Below are 26,647 nucleotides of genomic sequence, written 5' to 3'. Positions count from 1 at the left end.
CCTGTCAATTGTAAGTCACAGAAACCCAAGTCAGATTAGCTTAAACCAGGAAGGAGGGCAGGAAGTTTCATATAATCAGGCTAATGAGTGTGGCTCTGGCATAATGAGGTCCAAGGACACCCATCTGTTGTCAAGATAGATTTTCTTTAGTCTTCTACCCTCCATCCCCAGCTCTACCTGCTTTTACCCGTGCATTTTCACCTGCTACATGCCATATGATCCCAGGCAGCCCAGATTATCTTTATAGCTTCGTGACTCAAAGTTAGAAGACTAACTTCTAACCCCAGTTAGAAGACTCTGGGAAAGGGCTCTAGTTACCCAGCCTGGTCTCCCAGAGACTGTCCCTCATCGGGGCTCAATGTGATAGTTCTTACCTTGCTAAGCAGAGCAGCCTTGGAGAAGAAAAGGAGTGACCAGGAGGCAAGAGGACAGGATGCAACCAGGTCGTGAAAGCCAGAGGTTGAAGAGAGGCAGTGTGGCTCACCACAAACATAGCTGAGGAGATTTTGTCAAAAACATGGATTGCAGAATCTGTTTACTGAGATTTCCTAGAGGTGGGAGCCAGGAATCTGGGTGAAGGGACAAGTGCAACACAAGTCTTGAACTGAAGTGAGAATTGTTTGACTGTGTTTATCAGGAAGCCATGACACACCTCTGAGAGGCAAGGTATGCTGGGAATGCAGGGGCACAACTTTCTGGGGTGTTTTTCACTTTTCCAAACTAATAGACCATGAGGTAAAATTTCCTCACAGAGGTATTATAAAGAGTCTATCAGAAGGATGGCCATTCTGGGCTGTGCTTCCTAAAACGATTTCAGTCAGGAGGGAAGACCTTTGGATTTGGCTGCCTTCCATTATCTTCTGGTTCTTGTTGGTTGGGTAGTCTCTTTCCAACTGCAATAACGCTGCACTCCTGAGATGTGTTGGAATTCAGACTCAGCCCTCTCCCAGGATTTAGTGATAGTTTCCTTTTGATCTTTTGAGGAAATTACCATGTATTTGAAAGTTTGTCACCAACATGTACTACTGAGCAATAGTTTTTTAATAAGGACATTAAAAAAATAGCTTTCAAAAGCTTTGAACGACCACATGCTCGTGATGAAAAGCCACTTTATTTTAAAACACAGCCTGGGATGGTAAGCTTTTTGGTGTCCAATCAGGAACAGTCTGTTCCCTTTTTTGTGTGTTTTTATGAAAGAGGGGGTTATGGGAGATGGTCCTACTGGAGTGACCACACCAAGAGTAGCAGTTCTGCTGGTGGGGTCAGCAGAGTCTGACTTGCGGTGTGTTGTGTTTGGGAACTGCTAGGATGTCCACTGGCTGTGTCCAGTAGTTGGGGAGCCATGTCCCTCAGGAGTTTTAAAGCTTTGAATCCTTTCCACTACAGGAAGAGACTGGGCTGCTCATGTGATTCCTGGGATCATATGGCATGTAGCAGGTGAAAATGCACGGGTAAAAGCAGGTAGAGCTGGGGATGGAGGGTAGAAGACTAAAGAAAATATATCTTGACAACAGATGGGTTAGGGTTAGATAGAGGCCTGTCTGTCTGTCCCCTGTGAGAGCTTGACAGTCATGAGACAGCAGCTCCCCTGGCCACCACCCGAGCAACCGTCTGTCTATGAGTGCATCTCTCCCCGAGGGTTGTCAGGAGTCTGAACTTGAGGGGAAGCAGAAGGAGCCTGTTTGGATATACAACTTGGCCTGTTTCTACCAGTGAAACACTGACAATAACTGACAAACACTGACAATCACACTGCCTAGCTCCTGTCACTCCTTTTCTGACAGCAGTCATGGAGAGGAGAAAGGCGAGGATGGTTCCAAGCCTTCTTTCTCCTGTGTCTTAATTCATTTGTTCTTCCCTATCTGCACTGAGTCCCTGCACATGCAAGTACTCACTAATATTTGTGAGGTGACAGAAAGCAAAGAGGCCAGTTGGGAGGCTTCCATAACGATGTGGGTCTGTGCTGAAGGAAATAACAGAGGGAAGGCAAGACACTGGCAGGGAATGCAGTGGTCACTGGTGTATGCTGCTGCGTTATCCATGGTAGTAAAATGCCAGAAGCCATCTAACCAGAGGAGTGGCTGGATAAATAAGGCTCTTTCAGTGGAGTACTGCACAGTCCTAAGACTACAGGAGATTATGAAAAACCACCAAGGCACACCAAGCAAAACTGCCACACGGGTGTGAGTAGGGTTGTGTGTGCACACTTGTGACTTGTTTTCCATGGGAGACCCATTCTGGCACACTTGGGCTCCTGCAGACAGCAAAATCCTTGCATTGTATGGACATAGTTTGCTTATAACGTGCACACCTCCTCTCCTATTCATCGCATCATCTCGACACCAGTCACAAGTGCTACACTGATACGCGCTGTGCTGTATTGTTTAGAGAATGAGAAGAGGGTCTGTACGTGTTCAGTACTGATGCTGAGAAAATGGGGATGGGGCTTAGATAATTTCAACCCATGTTCGCTTGAGTCCACAGATGTGAACCTGTAAGTGCAGAAGCCTGGCTGCAGTGTGCTGCTGTTTGTGCTAGGAGAAGGGAAGAGAGGTCTGGGAGATGGTTTCGTGGATAAAGTACTTGCCACACAACTGTGGTTCAGATGTAGGCATCTCGGCTTGCCTATAATCCCCATACTCACGGAGATAGGAGATCCCTGGGGCAAACTGGCTAAAATAGCCAAATCACTGAGCTCTGGGTTCAACTGAGAGGCCTTGCCTCAATATATAATATGGAGAGTAGCTGAAGAAGATACCTGATGTCAACTTCTGGCCTCCATAGGCATGCCCTCACACATGCACCCGCATGTGTATGTACATGAACACACATGTGAACACATACATACACCACACATACACAGACATGCAGAACAAGAGGTGGGAGGACAGGCACAATTGCTCAGTGAGCAAAGAGATTGCTGTGCAAGCCTGGCAGCAATGGATCCCATGCTCAGGAGCCATGTAAAGATGGAAAGAGAAAACCAAGTCCACAGTTTTTTCTGGCCTCCCCCTGGAACATATGAAAACACACCCCAATGATAAATTAAAAGGAAGTGGAAGCAGGTGGGTATGTATTTCTCTCCTTCCTGAATGGGTACAGCAGTATGTCTGGCAAAAAGATGAGAAGCCATCCATGTTGCTGTGGGCGGGGCATGCGGGCAGGAGAAGGGAGATTTCCCACTTGCATCCTCATGTTGACGGGCTTTGAAGCAGGTGCGTGTGCTGCCCCCTTGAACAAAATCCACATATACAGATTCTGTTGTGTGGTGTTGAAAAGTTAATGCAATGGTGGGGGCACAGTGTTCAGTAACTGGCGAGGTGCCGATAGGAAATGAGAGATCTTAGGTGGCAGTGCAGAGTGGCAGTCTGGCTCAGAGCGATCAGGAGAGTGATTTGGGGTGTGTTATGTTTTGGGGGCTGTTAGGGTATATGTTGAACTGTGCTCAACAGTTGAAAGTTATAGTTTGCAGATGGAAGATTCTGAGCTGGAGGTTTGCTGTGAGGAGTTATATTAGTATTGAGGTCATGTTTGTAGGCTCAGGAGAAATGAAGTGCTCCTGGGAGGAAGGTGGCCTGACTTGAAGGGGGAAAGTAAATCACTGACAGTGACATGGAGTTAAAGATGCTGCTGACTGAAGCCCACGGAGAGGACTCATTTGTTGCTGCTTTGTGTGACCTAAAAACAGGCAAGAAATGGCCTCACTCTCTGTGAGGACAGCCTGGCCCCTTTCTGGATGCCCAGAGCTCAGGATTGAGCTCCCCAGCCCCTGCAGGAATAACCTCCAAAAGCTACCATTTCTCCCTAAGGAGGTTATACCACTGCTAAGAATGGCATTCCTTGGACTATTCAAGTCTTGTTTTTTTCCAGTTTTATACTCCGTAAGGACCAGAAACCTATTTGGGGTGCTGAACTCAGAGTACAGAACCAGAATGTCACAAGGACGCAGTGTGAATGCTGATGGCGTGTTGTATGCTTTTATACATCAGTGGCTCTGCCCAGAGCCCACCTCTGCAGCACCCACTTCTGGAAATCCCGCGTTAACCCTAAGAAGTGGCCAGCTTTTTCCTGTTGTCTCCCAGAGTAATGCATGTTGTAGTTCTGAAACTCTGTCTCCTACATTTCTGTGTGTTCGGCTTATCTGTTTACTCTGAAGAATGTCCTCTCTTCTCTCAAACACCCTGTGCTGTGAGTCTCACGGTTTCATTTTCTTAGAAGAGTCTCTGCATCAGAGCAGCTTAGAGAACAAGCGTTTTGGAAAGCACTTTAGGTTCATCGTTTTATCTGTAAAAGCACCAAGAAAGAGTTAGCTGCCTTCCCCATAGTGTGTTCTGAGTGTGCCTGCAGGGACACTGAGCACAGATCAGCATGGAGTTGTTTGTGTACTGCTTTCTAAAAAACTCTCGTTTATGTTTCTTATCTTTTTCTCCCTACACCACCCAATCCCTTCCAACTCCCCATCACCAGGTAGGAGAGAGAAAGGGTTGGTGGGAGAAGGGACGCAGTTCTCTTAGCTGCTTCCTGCTGGTCAGGGTCCTGAGGTTCCTTGGAGCCAGTCCAGTTCTTGTTTCAGGAGATCTCCAACTTCTTGTGTCACAACAGCAACCAGCAGCAAGCGGGAAGCAGGAGCAGCCTTGTTCTTTCTCAGATCACCACTTTCTGGGCTCTGGTATTCTGTCTCAAGGGTCCTCAGATCTGCAGCTGGCAAAAAGCTCTTCTTAGAGCCCATACGAAGCAAATAGTCTGCTGCTGTGGAGCATCTGAATCAGTCCCACATTCTCCACCTGGGACCAAAACAAAAACATGTTTATATCCACAACATGGAGTAGATCTAATCCAGTCCACACACTCACAATACAACATCTTTCTCTTCTTGGTTATCTCAGGCAAGATTCATGACAGTTCAACAGACTGGGTTTTTTGTTTTTTGTTTTTTTTTTTTCGTTTTGTTTTTTTTTGTTGAGACTACATTTTTTACATACTGGTATTGACTATGAAGGGATCACAGTATGCCACTTTGGCATAAAGAGTATTTCGAGCTGAGAGTAACTGAGAAAAAAACAAACACAGGAAGCTCTCTCCCTGTCTACTACAAGCAGGGCCTACCCTTCCAGGGGGAAGTTGTCCCTTCTTTCTCCTGAACCAAGAGGACAGCTGTTTTCAAAATGGAAGATGAAGGCATGAGCTGAGTCTGTATAAACCAGCCTTACTGAGAGGCCTTGCCTGCATTCAGCCTTCTCTATGCTTACCTTTCCAGGTAAGCATAGAAGCTTCCACAGAAGCTTTCCACAGAAGCTTCAAACATCTCTCTCCCTGGCTGGTCACTTCACTGTGTATTGCCTTTTGTTAGAAGTGGTAACAGGTCCCCAAATGCAATTGTTTCTTTGGGATTCCTTTTCTCTCCTTTTCTTCAAGCCTCCATTGTATAAAATTAGAAGAGGCTGTGTTTGTCTTTTCTAATCCCATTACTCTGTCTTTGGCCAGTTCAATTTGCAGACAGTCAGGTAGAGAACATAAGGAGTGGCGAAGGAAAATTTCCTTCCCTGACAGTACTTTCCCAAAGTGACACAATTTTAGACTATAGCAAATTTTAGCTTCTCCTACATTTTCCACAAATATGCATTTATTTTTTATTGCATTCAAACCAGGCACCATCATAAGTGCTGTCATATGCCTCTGCTCAGTAAGTTCAACAGCAAGTTCCATGATCAGCATTTGTTGAATTAGTTCATTGATCGAATCTTGTTGTCAACGCTGAGGCCCATGAAGGGGCTGTTTCTTGTCAAAGCTCACAGAGTGATTTCCTTGTGGGCTAGACAGAGATAAGTAATTATCAGGCAATCTTTATGAGCATACAACTTCTCTAAATGTATAGATATTAGTTCATCTAAGTCTTGTTTCCTAGTTCTCTTTTTTTTTCCCATTAAGCTATAATTTGTATACATAAACACAAGGATCCTTTTTTCCCCCTGAGACAGTTTCTCTGTGTAGGCCTTTCTATCCTGAAACTCATTCTGTTGACCAGGCTGGTCTCAAAATCAGAGATCCACCAGCTTCTGCTTCCACAGTGCTTCCACTGTTAAGGGAAGAAAACACAAGAATCTTAAGTGGAACAAGTAGGTTCATTTTGATGGTTGCAGGTGACTAAGTTTTTAATGTTCTGTCAGTCTCAGTTGCGTTGCCTGCTTAGGAAAGCCACTACTCGCAACACTAGCTTTGTCATCAAATGTCATTTGGCCATTGTGAGGGCTCTCACTGCCTTTTTGTTGTTGTTGTTCAGTCACACTACTGGTCTTGTATTAACATCTGAATTGGTTTTGTTTTGTTTTTTAGATTAACCTGAGGGGCTTATACTATTTATGTCTGATTCAAAAACAAATTTCGGGGCTGGAGAGATGGCTCAGTGGTTAACAGCACTGTCGGTTCTTCCAAAGGACCCAGGTTCAACTCCCAGCACCCACATGGCAGCTCACAACTGTCTGTACCTCCAGTTCCAGGTGATCTGACACCCTCACACCAATGCACATAAAATAAAGTTAAATAAATTATATATTTAAAAAAAAAAAACAAATTTCATATATACACTATGTAACTCAGCTCACCTCAGCCACCTATGGAGTCTATGAGCACAGGGCTCGTTCTCTCTGGGCCTGACCCTAGAGAGTGCTCTGAAATGGTCTGTGTGTTTGTCCTGTCCCATTCTTGGTCACTTCTGCAGTGTAGCTGACCTTGTCTCCAGTGACTCCCAACCTCCCATGAAGGAGAAACCTCTAGGATGTGGCAGCTTTTATGTATGTGAAAGACTTTGCCATAGAAGTGACCTTAATTTGTTTTTTTGTGGCCCCCAAAGGGCTGGCTGTCTTGCATACATGCGTTAATTCACTGATCCAGCCATCCATTATTAAAAAAAAGAAAAAAAGAAAAAGAAAAAACCCACTAAGGGCCAACTCTGTGCCAGATGTCAAATGCTAAGGATTCAACCTTGAACAGAAATAACAGGATTAAATTCTGGTGGAATGACAGATGTTAATCAAATCTCTCTTTGTAATATATAGCCTAGGGTAAGGGGGTATTGGAGAAGGTAAATTGAAGAGGACACTCTAGGTCTTAGGGCAGAAAGAAACTCAGCAAGTTGAAGAGGGAGGAAGGCTGTGTGGCTGGAGGGCTGGAGGGAGAGGGAGCAGAGCCAGACTCGGCAGGTGGCCGGGGGTGTAAGTGATGGTGAGGAAGTTTAGGGAAAATGAAAGGGTGTAGATGTAGGCCCAGCTGGCGGAAGTGAAGCTGCGATGGGTTTCAACTTGATATAGAGAAAACCTGTTTAACAGGAAGAATGGAGACCCTTGGGGCATAGTGTGGATAAGGAGAGCCTTTTGAAGTAGCTGGTGAAGGTCACAGATACTGGGCTGGACACCAGATGGTGCCTAAGTCTGCAGTCCCAGGAGTCTCCAGAATTCTCCCCCCACCCAAGGAAGGGAGACAGAGAGGGGTGGTTTGTGGGGTTTTATAGAGGAAGTGCTTTGCATTAGCATCCAGTGGGTGAGAAAGGAGCCTGGCAGTGTTTCCCAGGCTGGCTGTAATAGCATCGTGGATGGAATATATTTTTGTTAAAATTGCAGGTGTGTAGATCCCACTTCTGAAGCTGCATATCAAGGAGCTGGCAGTGAGAACTGAGCATCTCTATATTTAGGCGAAAATACTCTTAGAGCAAACTTTGAAACTTGTGCAGGGAAAGAGCGAGACTGCACATCGTGGTGGTGCATTTTATATGTCAGAAAAATTAAGACCATAATGGAAGAGATTTAAAATACCTAGGTTCACATTTGAGATTTTTCAGCCTCATCAATAGAGATACCAGGAACAAAAGGAAAATTGTGGTCTGGAAGGTTTCTGTAGTTTATTCACTAAGAAAGGGCTGGTGTTCAGAAGATATAAACCCTACAGAGTAATTAGGAAAAGATGTGGGTGAGAGACGTGAAATAGGGAGCTCCGAAAATCAATGAGCAGAGGTGGGGCACGCCTTTAATCCCAGCACTGGAGAGGCACGGGCAGCAGATCTTGTGCTGGAGGTCAGCCTGGTCTACAGAGCAACAAAGGACACCCAGGGCTATTACACAGAGAAACCCTGTCTTGAAAAAACAAAACAAAAGTCGGAGTGTGGGGCACAGTGGCCAGGAAGGTTAGGGGAAAATGGCCTTAGATAACTCGAGGAAGCAAATTAAAACCACGCCTCCTTGGGGCAGCATTGAATACCCTTCACGCTGGCAGCGCCAGTGCTGGCCAGGACCTGAAGCAAGAACCTGTGAGCTCCTGGAGAATGCACAGGGAATGTAGTTCGTCAGTTGGCAGGAAAAGTAACAGTGTACATGACCCAACCTCACAGTTTCACTCCTGGATGTTATAATCTGGGGATCACTTGTTCCTTTGGTCAAGGGTGTGTATTGCAGCATTGTTTAAATGTTAGAAGCAGGGCCTGCAAGATGGCTTTCCAAGTAAAGGTACTCGTGGCCAGGTCTAAAGACCAAAGATTGATCTTCAGGATCCACATAATGACAGAAGGAAAGAACCCATCACACAGCTTGTCTTCCGACAGCCCCCATCCCTCATAGCACTTGCACATACACGTACATAAACAGACACATATAAATAAGTGTAACTTGTAAAAGTTACAAACAGAAGTGTCTGACACTGGAGAGTGAGATGGGAAGTGATACTCAGGACGCTGTATCCAGGGCCTGGTGCATGAATTAGAGCTACAGGTGCACCAGTACAAGCCTGTGCATGGTGTTCAACCAGAGAAGCAACTTGCAGAAAGCGATGCATGTGCTAAAATGTTCATCTGTGTGACCGAGTGTGGCACACTTGCTTCTGTGGGTTGTAGAGTTATAAAAATATGGGGTGGGAGTAGACACCTGCTAAGTTCACAACTGCTTCAGAGGGGTGAGGGGTAAAAATATAAAAATTGGGCAAGGGAGAGGCTCACCAGGGTTTCCGGTGTATTTATCGTATTCATTGCGTAAGCCTTTTTTAAAGTTTTTTGAGACAGTGTTTCTCTGTGTAGCCTCAGCTGTCCTGGACTTGCTTTGTAGACCAGGCTGTCCTCAAACTCATAGAGATCCACCTGCCTTTGCTTCCCTGAGTGCTGGGATCACAGGTGTGCACCACTGTGCCTGGCTCATTGTGTAATTCTTTATCTTGAAATATTTCAAAATTAAAGGAAAGTGTCCAAATTATTTTTTTATTTTAGATTATTTTATTTTATGTGTATGTATGTGTACCATGTCAGTACCTGGTGCCCATGGAGGTAGGAAGAGGGCATTGAATCCCCTGGAACTGGAGTTACAGATGTTTGTGAGCCACCATGTGGGTGATGGGAACTGAACCTGAGCCCTCTGCAATAGAAACAAGTACTTTAACCACTGAACCATCTCTTTCCCCCACTGAAGATGATTTTGATACAAAGATGGGGTTGGGAGCCAAGGCCTAGAACCCATGCTTCTTCGTTTTTGGTGTGATTATACAACTTGGGAGAGCTGTATAATTAGGAGTTTCGATCCTGTCTCATTAGGTCCAGGGCAGGGTCTAGGACTCTGCATGTCTAGCTAGCTCAAGTGCCACTGCACTTCTGCAGTTCTGGTCATCTGGGCACTGTGTAGAGGAATCCACTCTGGGTAGTGTGTCCCTCATTAAGGCCTGGGTCAGTTAGGAGTAAATCTTGTGAATTCCAGGTGGGAAGCATGGAGAACCTGGAGAGACAGACTTTGAAGGGTGTTCTAGCTTGATCTCAGTTGCTTTGATGAAACCACTCTGACCGTAGACAACTTGGGGGAGGAATGAGTTTACTTGCTTACACTTCTGGGGCATGGTCCATCAGTGAGGGATGTCAGGGCAGGAACCTGGAGGCAGGAACTGAAGCAGAACCATGGACTGCTGCTGACTGACTTGCTCAGTGGACGCTCAGCTATCTTTCTTATACAGTCCAGGCCCCAGGGATGGTGCTGTTTGTGGCATGTTGGCCCTCCCCACATCAACTGTCAATGAAGACAGTCTCTTACAGGCATGGCACAGGCCAGGCTCATTGAGGCAGTTTTTAGATGAGGTTTCCCCTCCCCAGGGGACTCTGGATTGTCAATAAAAACTAACCAGGGCAGAGGGATTTCCTCAGAGATTCAGGCGGTTAAGGGAGATGGGCAGCAACATATGATGTTGGCTGATTATAATTTTTATATTGACCCTTGGTCATAGAGTTTATAGATTCCAGATGAAACAATGTTTCTTCCAAACAAATTGTACTCTGAGTCAGAAAGCCCCTCTGGTCTTGACCTCATGTAAGCCAACATTGTCATTGAAAATGTGGGTCTTGAGCTGAGGCCTGTGCAACGGACTGGATGTGACGGAGGCAGGCACTTGGCATGCATCCGTGGGAAGTCCTTTTGGCTGTGGACTGTGAGCTCTATGAGAACAGAGCACATGCCTCTTGGGAGTAGCTCCTGGCTGTACCTGGTATCTTCTAGGTGCTCAGTTGTAGGCTTGGATTTTTTTTTTCACCAAAGCTACTTTATTTAGGGTTCTTAAGCACCTTTACCTCCCTTCCAACCCTCCCCCACCTTAGGTAGGTGATTAGTAGAGAAAAGGGTTTTAGATCTCTTTTATCTACTTCCTGCTGATTAGAAGTGATAGGTCTTTAGGAGATCACCAAAAGTCATCAAGATTTCAGCAGTTCAGTCCAAAAGCCAACACCAAGCAGCAACATGAAGTCAGCAAAAGCCATAAGACTCATTCCAAGAAGTTCTCTGGAATGTTTCTCTCTGCAAAGTCAAGTGTCAAAGCATGAAGATCAGCGCAGGGATGTCGATCCAAAAAGTGATGTCTCACTATGCATAGGCCTCTATATATTTCCTCTCCTTAGAGCACCCACATGCTCAGCTGGCCAAAGTCACACCCCTCACATGAGAGAGCTCAGAGCAAAATATCATGTCCTCTCACAAGCCAACCTCCAGCAAAACATCACATACCCAGCCTGCAGCAAAATATCACATGACAAAACTGAGTCTTCAAGGAACCCAGAAACTTCCACTTCACTAAGTACGTGTTCATTGAAGGAGAGAAAAAAAGAATTGCATGCAGACACACACACATAACCCTTGCAGTGCTAGCTTACAGACATGTGCTGCTATGCTAGGTTTTCATGTGGATGAGCTTAAGTTCTCTTGCCTGTGTGGCAAACACATTATCCACTGAGCATGCCTTTCCAGTTTCAGATACGGGGTTTTTGTTTGTTTCTTTTGTAATTTTGTTTTGTTGGGGATAACTCTCTCTCTCTCTCTCTCTCTCTCTCTCTCTCTCTCTCTCTCTCTCTGAGGCAGGGTCTCACTGTGTAGCCTTGGCTGGCCTAGAACTTGCTATACAGACAAGATTGTCCTCAGATTCACAGAGCTCCTATCTTCCAAGTGCTCCGTTAAAGATGTTCACCACCATTGACTTAGAAACAGGCTTTTCCTTTTTAATTTTTATTTGTATATGTATTTATATCTAACTGTGTGAGTGTATGTCACATATCCGTGGGTGCCTTTTGAGGCTAGAAGAAGGTGTCAGATTCCCTGGAACTGGGGTTATAGGTAGTCATGGGGTTATAGGTAGTCTAACCCTCCAGAGTTTTTGTTTTGTTTTATTAAACTTCTTCTCTGAGGTGGGATTTTGCTGGGTGTCTGCACTGGCCTTGAATTGCTAAAGTCAAATACTTTGCTTGACTCAGCCTCCCAAGAAGCCAGAGCTACAGGTGTGCCACTGTATCCAACTTTCAGTGAAACTCTTTAGTTTGGCATATAATCATAGCTCTACATGCAACTGTGACAGCTAGCACAGAGAATGCCATCAGAAACATCTTGCATGACTAGAGTACAGCATTGTGCAGCGTCGAGGGCAGGAGACAGTGCTGGAACCCACTGGTCTTGCTTAGATTGCCCCACTTCTGCATGTAGTCTGAGTGCATGGGTAGATGACTGTATCCAGCACCACATAGGAAACAGAATAGTCCTTCCCCAGGGGTAGGGGCTGTTGTAACCAGAACCCGTCATTTCAAGAATGCCATATAAAGCCAGGAGTGGTGGTGCATACCTGTAATCCCAGAACTCAGGAAGTGGAGACAGGAGGATCAAGAGTTCAGTGTTATCCTTAGCTACATAGTGAGTTCAAGACAAGCCTGGGCTGTCTCTAAAAATAACTAATAAACAAAAATGTTATGTAAATAGAATTGTATTGAGTGAAACCTTTGGGGTTGGCTAAATCCACTCATCATAGCTCCCTAAAGAGTCATGTGAGATGCTGTCCATAGTGGTTGCATTTCCTGTTGGTTGGTATGTGGTATTCCAGGGTGTGGCTATGTTGCCAGTTGTTTTATTCTTCGCTGCTGGGAAGACATCGGGGTTGTCGCTGGTTTGGAGCTATTGTTAATAAGCCTGAGCTGAATGTGTTTTATACAAGTGTTTGTGGCTGTAATATTTTCATGCTTCTGGAATAAATACATAACAGTGTAATTGCTGGATCCTATGGGAACTGCATATCTCATCTCGTGGCCTCTTCCATGGTGAGCAAGTGGCCCAGCTTCCAGTATTTTCAGTGGTCACCACTTTTCACTTCAGAGCAGCAGTTTTAAAGACTGGTAGAGATTGTTAGCGAAGGGAACTGTGCAGAGAATTACCACATAATTCTCTTTATATGGAGGAACCAGGTAGGCTCTGGGTTCATGCCTCTCTCAAAACTTAGTGGACACAGAAATATTATGTAAAGAATGTATTTCAAAGTGTTCAGGGGAAAAAAAAAGAGTACTAGCAGGCTGGGGAGCTGACTGAGCAGTTAAGAGCACAGTCTATTCTTCTAGATGATCAGAGTTCAATTCTCTGCACTCACATGAAAACTCATAGTCATCTGTCACTCCAGTCCCAGAGGACACAGTGCCGTTCTAGCCTCTAAGGAAATGCACACATTTGATGCACATACATGCATACGTATGGAACGCTCATATACATTTAAAAAAGTAAAAGGAAAAGAATCAAAGGACCCTGACTTTTGGAATTCATTCCTCCCGGAAACTTTCCTCCTTGCTTCCTACTTTCTGATTTTTTTCCAGGCCTTCACTAAGGAATTCTTGCATGTCATCATTAGATGCTAATGCACAATCACATCTCTGCTTTTTTTTGTCTCTTGGTGTGTTTCAGAAAGCAAGACAACTAGTGTCTTGAATACCATGCTATTCTGGTACCTGTTGTTAGGAAACCCTGAACCCTTGGTGTATAGTCTGGCACCACTGAAAAGTGTATTTGGCCTTTAGTGGGGGGGATCTTTCCCCTGTGTGTTTGTCAGGGGCTAAGTCCCTGTGTTGGAGCTTGGGACATTGAATTATCCTGCTGGTGAACTCCAGAAAACTGCCTGTTGTTGCTCAGAGTCTCTTCACTGACCCAGGGGCAGTATTTATTGATGCTGATGGTTTCAACCATTAACTGGGTCTAAGACCCATGGGATGCGTCTGGCCAGTTATGAGGGTTGGCATTGATCTCAGCCAGCTAGGAGAGTTTCCCCTTGGGAACCACCTGTCTCCCTATGTCTCCTTACTCAGTCTTCACAGCTCTTAACTCTGCAGAGGGCCTGATCCTGCTTTCCAGGAATCTAACTTATGTAATAGCAGCTGCTCTAGCCTGTGTGTGGAGCGGAAGGCTTTGCTTCCATCCCAGGCCATATGTAGAGACTTAGCATGGAGGTCCTCCCCACTGTTCAAGCTTCCAAAGCGTGATCCAGCATCCTTGCACATCAATTTGCTGAAACAGAAGGGTTTCTATTTAGAGCCTGGACAGCATGGCACATAGGAATTGGAAGCTTCCCTGTTCCCGCCTGCACCTGCCTGGTTCTGGTGGCCCACTCTAACTAGGCTTTACTTGTCTATTCTCCTGTCACGGCAACAGTAGGTCTCGAGTATTTTCTAACTGAAGTCACCCCACTAGGCCAACACTTGCGGAGGAGATGGGTGCTAAAATTGGTGTATTCTCCTCGATCTGGTTCCAGGAAGCCTGCTTCCTGGACCAGGCTCTCTCTTACTGATGAATGCATGAGGGAAGGAGTTTTATTTAAGTCTCTTAAAGGTTAACTCTTTATGCCAAGTTCCTTTTCCTGGATCTCTCTAAAAACCCAAGAGAAATTGAGATTAATAATTGAGGCAGTAATAATAGCAAACATTCAGATGAGCTTTCATATAATAAATGTCAACTTAGCATATTGGATTCTTTATAATCTTGTTAAACAGGGGATATTTTCACCCACAATTTAAAGATGAGGAACCTGATGTTCAGAGAGGCTAGGAGCCCAGGTCTGTGGCTGCAGTAGTGCTTGGAAGGAAGGTATTCACCTCCTCCCTTTGACAGAAACCATGGCCTAGGCCTGGTGCTTCCTATGAACATGGTATAGTATGGTTAACAGGTTTTCCAGGGATTCCAGAAGCATCTGGGAAAGCAGTTTTCAAAGCATCACCTGTGGCCCACCTGCAGCAGAATTCCCCTGGCTGTTGTCTGGCTGGCAGATGGGCTGAACACAGCCTCTGGAACCAGGACCAGCAAATCCACATTGTTAGAAAGCTCTCCCAGAGAGTCAGGTTGAGTGTATTTGTGGATCTTAAGAATGTGGAGCTATGGGTTACCCTGAGACCAACCATAGGGATTCATGAGACCACTTCGGGCGGGGGATGACAATGTGGGTTTTTGTTTGTTTTCCTGAGAGCTTCTTAGTAAATAGCTTGGGCTTTATAAGCTATCAGGGTTTCTGTTGGAACAACTCAAGTCCTCTGTTGTAATGCCAAAGCAGATGGACAATCCATAATCAGTGGGTGCGGCTGTGTTCCAAGAAAGCTGCTTTCAGAGGAGAGAGTGGATTGCTTTGCTGATGTAGTTATCCTGGTCTGTGCATCTTCTACATCTCCCTCTATGGTAGTTACATCACACTTCTTCCAGCTAGCTACAGAGCTTGCTCATCATGGGAACTGTACATGAGTCCTATATCTTGGGCTGCAAGGGGTCATTCAAAGCAGCATTGTCAGAAAGCCCCTCCTCCCTAGGCACCCAGGTTAAAAAGTTAAGTATTATATGCACCTGGTGGTACAGGTCTATTATCCAGCTATTTTGAAGGCTGAGGGAGGAGGATCCAGGTTCAAAGCTAGCTTCAGTAACTTAGCAAGATTCTATTCAAAATTAGAAAGTCAAAACAAAACAAAAAAATGTGCTGTAGCTCAGTGGTAGAGTACTTGAACACATGAGGCCTAATCCCCAGTTCCAAAAGAATCAATTAACTTAAAAAAAAAAAAAAGCTTACTGCAGTAGATAAACCTGGCATTTAGTGAGCACAGCCCAGTAAGGTGATTTCTACTCAGTCTATTTTCTATAGTTGTTTAAGACCAAGCCTGAACCCTGTGGTTGTTGTACCCTCTGTGGTCCTCCAGGTCCTCTCCATTCCAGCTACTGAATAAGGAAACAGTCCACAGTGTTCACGGGAAGTGCTCCCTCTTGATCCAGACGAGGTGCCCATCACACACATCATATTTCATTGGCCAGGATGCTTCTTGCTTGGGGTACAGAAACTGATTTCTGAAGCCCCCGAAACTCTATCTGGAGTCTCTGTATTTCTGTCCTTACTTAAATCCATTGTTCCAGCTTGCTTCTCTGTAGCTGTGGTTAAAAAAATAAAACAAAACAAAACAAACACTCTAACTGAAAGCAACTTAAGGGAGGAAAGGGTTTATTTCAACCTACAGTTCCAGGCTGTTGTCTATGGTTGAGGGATGTCAATACAGAGACTCAGGCAGATCAGGAACTTGAAACAGGAACAAGAGAGGAGTGCTGCTTGCTGGCTTGCTCGTGGCTGATACTCAGCTTCTATATGGCACCTTCCAATGGGCGGTGGCTCCAACAGAAGGCTGGGCCTTCCCCCATCAATCATCAATGAAGACAATTCTCTCACAAGTTAGTCTGACTTGGGCAGTTCTTCTGTTGTGTGAAGTTGAAAGTGAAAACACACCAGAACACCCATGTAGTTCTTTCCAGAGCCTGCTTTCTTCCCCATGAAAGGGGGAGCCAGCACATGATGTCACTCTATGTGAGGTATAGTTTCTGAGCTAGTGCTTCAGAAGGTATGTGGTCCACCTTCCGAAGTCCTGTAGGTCTCACTTTTATCAAAGGCAGACCACTGCCTTTCTAGCCCCCAAGATTAGGTCCTGTAAATCTGGGCCACATATTGTGTGATTGTGGTCGTAACACCCAGTGTAAGATACTTACTTTGGCAAATGTATCTTCCATTCCACTTCTGATGCCATCCATAAGGCACAGAGTCCTCGATTTTTCATCTTGAAGTTCTGCCCTGCTGTAGGCCTTAAGAGAGTCCCATCTGACTATACCAGGAAGGCTGTTGCACATTGCACCTCCCAGGGCATGGGCCTTCAAGTAGTGTATGCCACTTTGCTCTCACCCTGTCTTGACCAGAGCTAGATTACATGGTCTCATCACAAGATGAAGCAAATATAGTTCAATAGTGAGTCCAGAAAATGGAGGTTTGTCAGTCTAACACACATTGGTGTCTACCTTGTAAGCTAAGCCTGCCTAAATGAAGAGACTGAAAAGGCCCATCCTGGAGAAAGGCAGCAGGCAACCTGCCTTAGTACTTATAAGAAGTGCTGCCAGGCTCTAGCCAGTAAGATTTGGATGATGAATACAAACATCATGAATGCATGCTTATTGCATATCCACCCTGTGCCAGGCAGGGACAGAAGCAATCAAAGTTCTTTGGAGAGCCTTGCATGATCCCTGCCCCTGGGAATCTTTGTATTGACCCCTGGGGAGGGAGGGATTTCAGACACAGCTATTTTGAATGCCTCTTACAGTTCACCATATGTGCCCTCAGCCTGGTCCTTACCATGAGCAAGCCCTCTGCAGAGTACCAGATGGAATGTAATCAGGAGGAGGAAAGGGCAACAGGAAGCAGGTACTCTATAGCTGTGGCTTCCTCGGATGTTTCCATGGAATGCTGTTGCCCTCTAAGAGACGTCTAGGGAAGGTAGATACTCTGCAGTGGCATATAGCTGTGGGGCTGAGAGCTGTCTTCTTTGCTGTGTTTGCTTCAGGCTGTCAACAAAGATAAGGAGCTGGCCCCACATCTAGAAACCCTTAAGTGGTCCTGAAGATGGCGCAGGGAGGGGATCAGAACTCCTATTTTTCTTTTTTTCATGTTAGGAGTGGTTGAGTTTGACCTTCTGATGATGTTGATTTCATCGTGGTCCTGACTGAGACCACAGCTGGGGCTGCAGTCTGGGCAGACTGTCCATTCTGCCTGCTTGTTGCCATGTAGAGACCCGCCTCTCAAGGACATCTGCTGTCCCATGGTGATCCAGACTTACAGGAAAGGACCTTGGAATCAAAATTCAGGGCAAGAAAAGTGTCTCCAAGAGTGTTTTCAGACCGCGCTCCAAGAATGGGCAGAGGCCAGACTGGAATAGACTGCAGAAGGAAATTGTTTTAGTCTCTCTTAAAGATATTTTTTGGTGAGTGAGGGGAGACATATGTCCATCCAAGCAGGTAGCCTAGGCACCCCCTGCCAAACTGTCTTCATTGGTATGCGTCACATTTTCAGCTAAAGGAGTAAAGGCAAGAAAAGGTTAAATTTCTCATATAAGATTAATTCAGCCATCTCTGTGAAATGGTGGAGGCAGAATACCATTAGACTCTAATCTCATTTCTTTCATGCTGTCTTTCTTGGAGCCTATCAGACAGTGTCCTGGCAGAGAGTCAACTCTGTGGGTGCTGAGCATCAGAGTCAGCCTCTCTCTGAATGTGCCAGGAGGTCTGTAATTTAGAAAATGTAGCTACCTTGTATGGAAGGATGAAAAGGTACTGAGCGCACCTGTCTCTGCATGTGACAGTCCAACTAGTTCGAATAGATGAAATGTATGATTCTTGCAGAATTCCGTTTTCTGTCATATTGGAGCTGTTTGCATGACAGAGTCAAGGCAAACTTATTAAAGCTGTTTGTACTGGGGGGCCTCTCTGTTGGTCTCAAGGGTACTGTGTGGTGTCCTAGGTAGACTAAGTAGCCAATTAGCTATGTGCCTTTTAAGAGGGGAGCTATGCATGCAAGATGCAAACGCAGTAGCAATTTTCATCTTTGTTTTAAGTGCTCTTGGACCATGGCATGTGAGTTTGCTTATCTGATTTAAGCATGTTTGGATGGGGATGGAGGGGAGGGTGGGAAGTACTAGTTGCTGCCATGTCAAAAATAAATATACTCAGATGTTAGGTTTCTATATTTTCTGTTAATTCTGAGCTCTCTCTCTCTCTCTCTCTCTCTCTCTCTCTCTCTCATGTTAACACGTAAATATCTTAAATGCTGGGGGAGGGGAGCCTATGACGATTTGGGAATTTTTGTCTCCTTAAAATACAGCCTTAAATGATGCTGGTTATTTTTATGTTGCGTATTTGGGACAAAGAGACTCTACTCTTTTAAGCAAAAGATAATTGCAAGATCTGCTTCAGCAGCTTTGTCCCTGGCCTCAAGTTCCTGCAGGGCTGCTGTCCCCTTCGGCAATGCCGAATGAAATCATCAGCCCCCAATAGCTTTGGGAATTTCAATTGATTACAAATGAACTAAATATTTAATTTAATCATTGCCTATACTTCTAGGGATGACTTGGACGTTTTTCTTTTGACTGAGGGCTTCATGAAAGCCTGATTCTGCAATGGCTGCAGGGGACAGTGTCTGTTGCAAGGAGGCTCCCCTGCAGTGAGGCGCCTGGGCACTGCAAGCCTGTTCCGTAGCAGCCTTTTTTTTTTTTTTTTTTCTCAGAAGGTGTGTAGCCAGATCGCTATGTATAATACTGATGAAGCATTTTTGTTCCAGCTCTGTCTCAGAAGACCTAGGCTGTAGACGTGGGGATTTCAGTAGGAAACATTATGGATCTGTGGAGCTGGTAAGTTAATACTGTCTGTTCGGTAGTGGTACATTGATTCAGACTTAGGGATGTTTGCCAAGCTTATCAACCCTTTCGCTGTCTATTTACTATTTAACTGTGTATGTGTCATGTCAAAATTTAATTTGAATCAGTAACTGCTGAAAGGTTATGGTCATTTGATCATCTTTATTTCTTTTCATTGCTGCGTACTTTTAATCTTGTGCCTTCTAGTTTATTACAGATATCTTGTGCCTTTGTATTTTTCTCTATAAAGCAGTGCATAGAATTAAATTAAGTAATTTGTAAATGAAGAAAGGTAGCATTTCATTTTTATATTATCTTGGTCCTAAAAGTTTACAGATCTAGTTGTAAAAGTTTAATGACTATTGACATTCTGATTCTATCTTTGCTTACTGGGTGTGGGACAGGAGTTAGAATATATGAGATATTTTCCTTCATATAGGCCTATTAGTTGGACCAGATCAGTAACTGTAATGGATGCTAAATGTCTAAAATAAAAATACCTAATTTTTTATAACAAGAGACTCTAGAGTCTGTGATATGATCTTTTTAGAATGTATATTTCTCTTAAAAGAGGGAAAATGAAATAAAAGCATTGATAGACTCAATTTTTTTCAAGATAGGTTTGGGATTTGAGCCAATTTCAGAAAAATGTGCTTATTTCAGAAAAATGTGTACTGGTTATTATTGATTTTGATAAAGGACATTAACTCTACTATTTTGTTGATTAGAAATGAGTTGTTTCTGTCCACTAGCATAGTAGCCAGGTGTCCACTGTTAATACCAGCTGCGCCTTCACAGGGTTTAACTAGGAGAGCGGTTGACTCCAGAGTTGAGTACCAGTGGCCCCTGTTTGATTGTAAGCATATATAACAGACGGACTGAGTGCCTGGCCCAGGGCTGAGTATCTTGCAAATATAAAACAAATGAAAGGTTTAGTCCTTGTTCTTAAGGGGCTTCAGCTGAGCAGGTTCAATGCATCATTAAAGAATGGGTATAGCCATATCAAAGGAACATCAATTGACTCTGTACCTGTCCTGTCAGTCATGTCATGCCCTGCCCATTGACTCAGACCACTGCCTCTCCTTGCAGAGCCTGGGCATGAGTATAATTCAGAGTAGGAAGGTTAAATAGAGAGGGATACAAAGAGAACGTTATAGGAGCTAAGAGAAGGGAGTGAGCCACCCGGCCTAGTAGGGAACTTCAGGGGGTGATTTGGAAGGCCTCGTGAAGGAGGGTGGGATGTGGGAGGGTGGCAAAGAAGAGATGGCAGATATTCTTGACAATGATGGTCCATAAGGGCAGTGAGCGAATGGCCCTGCCTAGCAGAGGAGGGGCAGCGGGGAGTGGTGGTGGCAAAGTGAGCAGGCTTTGGCTCTTATCTCCACTCCTCCACACAGCTCTGCCACCAGTCTCCAGTACAGTAGCTTTACATAGACAAGTCTATGCTCTGAAGGAAGTCTTTCTGGTTCCATCGTTTACTGCTGACACGATCTTGAACACCTCTTGTCTTCAGTGTTCTCATCCATAGAATAGGGACATTGGCACCCAGCACTGAGCATGTTCCATGTTAACCTGCCACAGTAGTTAAGTGAAAAATCAGTAGCAGAAGTACCAGGATGGTCCTTGAGAGCAGCAGGTGAGCTGGACAAACCTCAGAGTCAGAAGGAAAGCTGCCTAAACATGAATTGCTGAGTTACAAAATGCCACAGGTCAAGAGTTAGCCCACAGTCTGAGTGTCTGACAAGTTCCCAGATTGCCATTGGTGCTGTTGGCTGCAGGACCACACCTGGAGGCCTGCATTCACAAGTCTGAGTAGTTTCCAGTTACCCCTGACTTGATGGGGAAGCTGGTGAGTGGCAAGTTCCTCATCCATGTGTTCATGATTTTCCTCTGGAGCTGTGTGTGTCCTCTTAAAATATAAAATAACATCCAAATATGGCTGAGAGATGGCTCAGCAATTAGGAGCATTTGCTATTTTTCCAAAGGACCCAGTTTCCAGCCCCAACACCCATATGGTGGCTCACAATCACCTGTAACTCCTGCTCTGGGAGATCCAACTCCCTCATGTGACCTCCACAGACACAGCCGTGCATGCAGGCAAAACCTCTTATTCATAAAAACAAATAAATAAATTTTAATTAACATTTAAAATTTATATTTAGAAAATTTTAAATTATATTTTAAAATTCAATGAACAGTCTTATTACATTGTAGCAAGTGTTTTCTTTTCTCTTCAGCATCTCTGCACTTTAAAACTATAAACTTCACTTTTGCATTGTTGTAATAAAATCACACACTGAATTTTACATTGTTCTTTTTTTTTCCATTTAACTTGTTTTGTAAACATCTTCTGTGTATGTCATCTTCAGAGTCGCCATTTTGATCTGGGTGTGACAGTCCAACTTAATGACGAACCAGTCTTTGTGAAACAATTTCCTTCCTTTTATAAATTTATGTTGTGCCTAGTTTTTCATATCAGAAACTACATCTGCACTGATGGTTAGAATGGCTAAGAAAGATGAAAGATGAAATGAACAGAAATCCAAATTGATCTAAGGATCAGTTGAAATTGCAACTCCTTTTTTTTTTTCAGTTGAAATTGCAACTTTGATTTATTTATTTATTTTTTTAAAGATGGGGGTGTTTTCTCTTACCTCAGAGTAACACAGTACAGTTGGTTTCAGGACTCCCTTGGACACTAAAATCCAAGGATGTTGACGCCCCTTACATAAAGTAGCATCTTTGCATATGTCTGGCGTATACCCTCTATATACATTAAATCACCTCTGAGCACTTATACAACATGAATGCCACAGAACCAGTGGTTGCTGTAGGTTAGAGGAGAACGAGAAAACAGTTCACACAGGTTCATAAAAGACAGTTTTCCCCTAATATTTTCCATGCAATTGACTGCATCTACTGACATGGACATTTCATGTCAGTAAACCACCTACTGTGTATGTGTGTGTGTGTGTGTGTGTGTGTGTGTGTTTTAAAGCAAACTGGTGTGTATGTTTTGTGTTCATCAGGAAATGAGTCTAGCTTTTCTTAACTTGGCATGATGAAGATTGTTGGGAACAACAGAGCTCAGACTTCAGAGAAAGGTACCAGGAAATTGAAAATTTAACATGAATGTTGGCTTTAAACAACACAGCTATGGAAGTCTTTGGGCAGAACTGAGTGAGCTTGTTCACATCAGTAGTGAGAACAGACTTAGGGCTTCATTCCACAGGTGTCAGTTGGACATAAATTTCCTACCAGACCAGAAGCCCAGATCTCTGTGGACTCGTGGCAGGGTTCTTTGCCTTCTCGCAACAGTTTTTGAAGACCTACATGTGGCAGGCACCATGCTGGGTTCTCAGAGGCAGTGGAGAGATAAGTCAGTCTGTGTCAGCTCCCAGAGAACCATGGTTGGCTTCAGAAACCACTGCCTCTGGCTTGTGTCCTGTCCCCAGCCTGCAGGCCACCTGGCCCTTAGCTGTGTCCATGGTGGTAACCAGAGCGTGTCTCCTTCCATGGAAGCAGGTGGTTGGGCAGTGTGCAGTCAGTCTGGCTCTGGCATGGTGTAACTTGCTGGAATAAAGTGGGGGGACACCCAGCTGGGCCTCCAGGGACAGGAAAGCTGTTTCCCTCCAGTCTGCATAGTGTCCCATCTTTTCTTCTCCTTTTCTGTCCCACTTGTCTCTCTCCAAACCAGCTGCCCTTGGTTGCACGTCACCTGTCCAGTCCCCTTTCCTTTAAGAGTTAGTCTCTATATCCGGGTGAGTGGAGAGCTCACCCTCACTCTTTCACATGGGCACATTGGGCTTTCCCAGCATCATTTGATGAAGACTGTCCTTTCTGTGATAGGTCACAGCACCCCTCAAAAGCATCAGTTGACCATTTTTATGGCTTAATTTGGGAGCTCTCTCTTCTATTTCATTGGCCCATGTGCCTGTCTTAACAGCAGAGTGATAGTCTACAACGTCAAGAATATGAAATCTTTTCCTTATTGATTGCCCTTGATGTTAATTTTGGACTGTTTACTCTTATGACCTTTATCACCCTTAGTCCACCTTGTTCTTTCTGTTTTCCTGACTCTTACTCACCATGCTTGGACCTCTGACGTCACTGGTCTCCAGAATAGCTTCAGTTTTCTATGCCCCAGGACCTCTGCACTTGCTTTCTGAAAGGATTCCCTAGTGCTTCTCATAGTGTGAGCTTAACACCCGCTACTTTTCAAAGCTCACCACTCCCACCCCACACCGACCCCCTGCTGTGCCTTCACTGGCAGTGCTTGACTTACCCCTACTTCTCATCCATTGCAAGCGAGGTGTCTATCTTCTTCACTGTTGTATTTCTAGAACCCAACACAAGACTAGTATATACTATGGTTTCATAATTTTTTATTACTAAATTGGTGTCGGTTGCCCAATCTCCCTGGATCAGATATGTTTCAAATACTAATTTTCACCCATAGACTCTTCATTTCTGGAATTTGAGTTTCAAATTTCACATAGAAAAATCATAGATTAATTTCTTTTAGATTGGGTATGTATCAGGGTAGTAGATCATTTGATACAAAGTTAGCCTTCTAGAACCATTCCCTCAACAAAGTTTGTGGAGAGGGCAGGTTATCCCTGAAGAGGACATACACAGAGTCTGCTTAATGAACGGGTAGTGGGCTGCAGAGGTAGCTCAGCAGGGAGAGAGCGCTTGCTGCATGGGCCTAGGATCTGAGTTCATATCCTCTGCACCTCAAAACACATGTGGCAGTACACTCGAGTGCTGGGAAACAGCGACAGGTGGAACCTGAGGGCCCACCAGCCAGCCAGTCTTGGCAGGAGGCCACCATCTCAGAGAACAAAGCAGCGAATAGTAGAGGAAGACTCCAGCCTTCATGCACACATATAGATGCATGTGCACACATAAGCACACGCACACACACAAACACACATGCACATGCAAGCACACATGCAAGGACAGAACCTGCACTGGAACGCACCCCCTCCCCAGATGGATCTGCACGATTCTCTGATGAAGTGAACTGTTTTAGAGCGTCTGATGACACCTTCTTCCTCTACTAGTGGACCCTCAGCCCTGCCACTTTTGTTAGTCCCATTAGCAAGGATACAAATTATTAAGCTTCCCCCAAATAGGAAAGCTGGCTATTTGTTTGCTCCTATAACCCTGTACTGAGCACAGTAATAGCATTAGTCACGATAATATTGATTGAATGAATGAGTGTTCTAGCTTGAGAGAAACTAGAGAGTAGTCTAACCCATGAAAAATGAATAAAGGAAAAGAAGAACCAAGCCCCTTTGGCCACCACCAACATAGTTAGACTCATTAGCTTGCTGTGCATTCTGCCTCAACATATGCCATTTTTCTTCCTGATGGATTGCAAGTCCAGTCTCTCCTGGCCACAGTCCAAGCAAGGCACAGCTATTACACCACCAACCATCTCTCATCACTTTCTATCGAAATCTGTCAGGGGCAGCAAAAGATTGTTTGTAGCTTTTATTGATCTGTTCTTGGCCTTTGACTGGATAGACACGAAACTGATGTGGTAGAAGTGATAAATGGTCTGGGCACAATATAGACCTCTGCCCAGCCCAGTGCAGTCCAGCTGCAGATTGCCATGCACCTGCCTCTTGATGCTCCTGGGAAGTCACCATCTGCAAGTGAGTTCCGGTTAGCACACATCAGGCTGGAATGTTGTCCAGTCCTTTTGACGTTGTGTCTTGGAGGCTAAGCTCACACTCCCTGTATGCATGCTGCTCTGCTGTGCAGGAAAGAGGCAGAGAGATGCTTGCCCCTAAAGGTGGCGAGGGTTTGTTGTTAAAAACTCAGAGTGGCCTCAAAAGATATCTGGCACGTGTGCTGTCTGAATGGTTAGCAATGAACTTGTTCCGAGTATGCAGGCTTTAATATTGGAAGATCTTCAAAGGTTTCTTACTGTTGTTCAGTTTGTATGTCTGTGTGTGTGTGCATGTATAGAGGCCAGATGTTAACATCAGGTATCACTTCTCAGGTTCCACATTCCTTGCTTTTTAAGACAGGGTCTCTCACTTGGCCTGGAACTCAACAGTTAGGCGAGGCTGCCTGGCCAGGAAGCCCTAAGACTCCTCTTGCCTCCATCTCTTCAGAAGTGGGATGGGATCACAAGCGCATGCCACCATGCTCAGCTTAGTATTGTTGTTGTTGTTGTTATAAAAATTTTAGAAAATCTATTTGGAGCATATCTTCCTTTTCCCAACTCCTCTAAGATTTTCCCCACTTCCCTGCCTACCCAACATCACGTTCTTTCTTTCTCTTTCTGTCAAAAAACAAAAACAAAAATTAAAATTAAAGCAAAAAAGCCCCAATAAAACAAAATATACCAAAACAAAATAAAAAGAATGTGCATGTGCATACACATACACAAATGGAGTTCATGCTGTGTTGGCCATCTACTCCTGGGCACGGGGCTTGCCCTCGAATGTAGTTGACATCCCTAATGACACTCCACTGAAGAAAACTGATTTTCTGCTCCCAGGAGGCATCAGTTGCAGATCGCTTCTTGGTTAAGGGTAGGATTTCATATCTATATCCCTTTCTCAGTGCTGGGATTTTGTCTGGTTTGAACCTTTGTAGATCTTGTGCATGCTGCCACAGCCTGTGTGAGTTCGTATGTGCTTCATCCCTGTTGCGTCTGGAAGAAGCTGGCTCCGTGGAGTCACCCATCATTACTCCTAGCTCTTAAAATCTTTCTCTCCTCAGAAATATATATTTCTGAGCCTTGATGGGAGGGATTTGATAAGGACATCCAATTTAAGGCTGAGAAGACCCTCACTGTGCTCGTTGTCCAGTTGTGGCTCTCATTTTATTGCTGTTCCTTTAGCAGAAGAAGAGTAGCAGGTTTTCCCCATGACCTATCTAGTCTTGGATTCTCGATTCTTGACCACTTTGGCGGTGTCAGATAGGTTTCAGCTCATGAAGTGGTTTGTCAGTCCCATAACTTTTGTAGCCACTATTACTCCAGTACATCTTGTAGACGGGCTGCTTTTGTAGGTCAGAGAGTTCGTGGCTGTGTGACCCTGTCCCTTCCAGTCCCGTGAGTGCTTTCATCAGGGATGCAGCTTCTAGCTGAGCACCAGCTCAGTGTCTCCATAGTCAGTGACATAATTTATTAATGTCTTCAGCAATAAGACTCTGCCACCAGGTTGTGGAGAGAAAAGCCAATACACTCAGCAACAGCCTGTGGTGTTTGGAGTGAGGGTGTCTGTGGGACCCCTTTGTCCAGTGACTCAGCAAGATGTAACCCATTCTCAGCACTGGAGGTTTTACTTGATGACACTAAACACCTAGTCAAATGCCCAACATTTTAAACAGGGCTTCTGTGGATCAAACTCAGATCCTCATGCCTACGTGGAAGCATTTTTCTGGCCAAGATATCACCTAGTCCTCCCTCAAATTTTGGTGAGGAGACATTTGTATTTTTGCTTGGGCACAAATATAAACTGCACTCAGGGGACCATTCTACAGAGACGATCCTTTGCTAATGAGTAACTTAGCTGCTGGTTCAGCATCCCTAATAGAGCAATTTTGTTCTCCATTTGGAGCTGATGGTGCCTTCTGTTCATGGGGAAGTTATGGGAATTTTATGGATAAATCTATATGCCATGTGGC

The 26,647-nt window shown here is 44.7% G+C and overlaps 1 protein-coding gene across 7 annotated transcripts in view; it reads left to right on the top strand.

Moving 5' to 3' along the window:
• Nucleotides 1-26,647, top strand: part of Garnl3 (GTPase activating Rap/RanGAP domain like 3) — a 139,854-nt gene that overhangs the window by 24,624 nt on the left and 88,583 nt on the right. For 5 of the 7 annotated variants that reach the window (XM_060389961.1, XM_060389960.1, XM_060389963.1 and 2 more), the window contains one exon: nt 18,922-18,991. In XM_060389961.1, coding sequence (XP_060245944.1) covers nt 18,922-18,991 — 70 coding nt within the window. Of the gene's footprint in view, nt 1-17,742; nt 17,916-18,103; nt 18,219-18,921; nt 18,992-26,647 lie in introns of those variants that run through there. The other 2 variants (XM_060389964.1, XM_060389965.1) reach the window with 2 other exon arrangements.

This window comes from Meriones unguiculatus, chromosome 8, assembly GCF_030254825.1.
Source record: "Meriones unguiculatus strain TT.TT164.6M chromosome 8, Bangor_MerUng_6.1, whole genome shotgun sequence".
NCBI lineage: Eukaryota > Metazoa > Chordata > Mammalia > Rodentia > Muridae > Meriones > Meriones unguiculatus.
The sequence above is the reverse complement of the archived record's forward strand: the minus strand, read 5'-3'. Positions and strand labels throughout refer to the sequence as shown.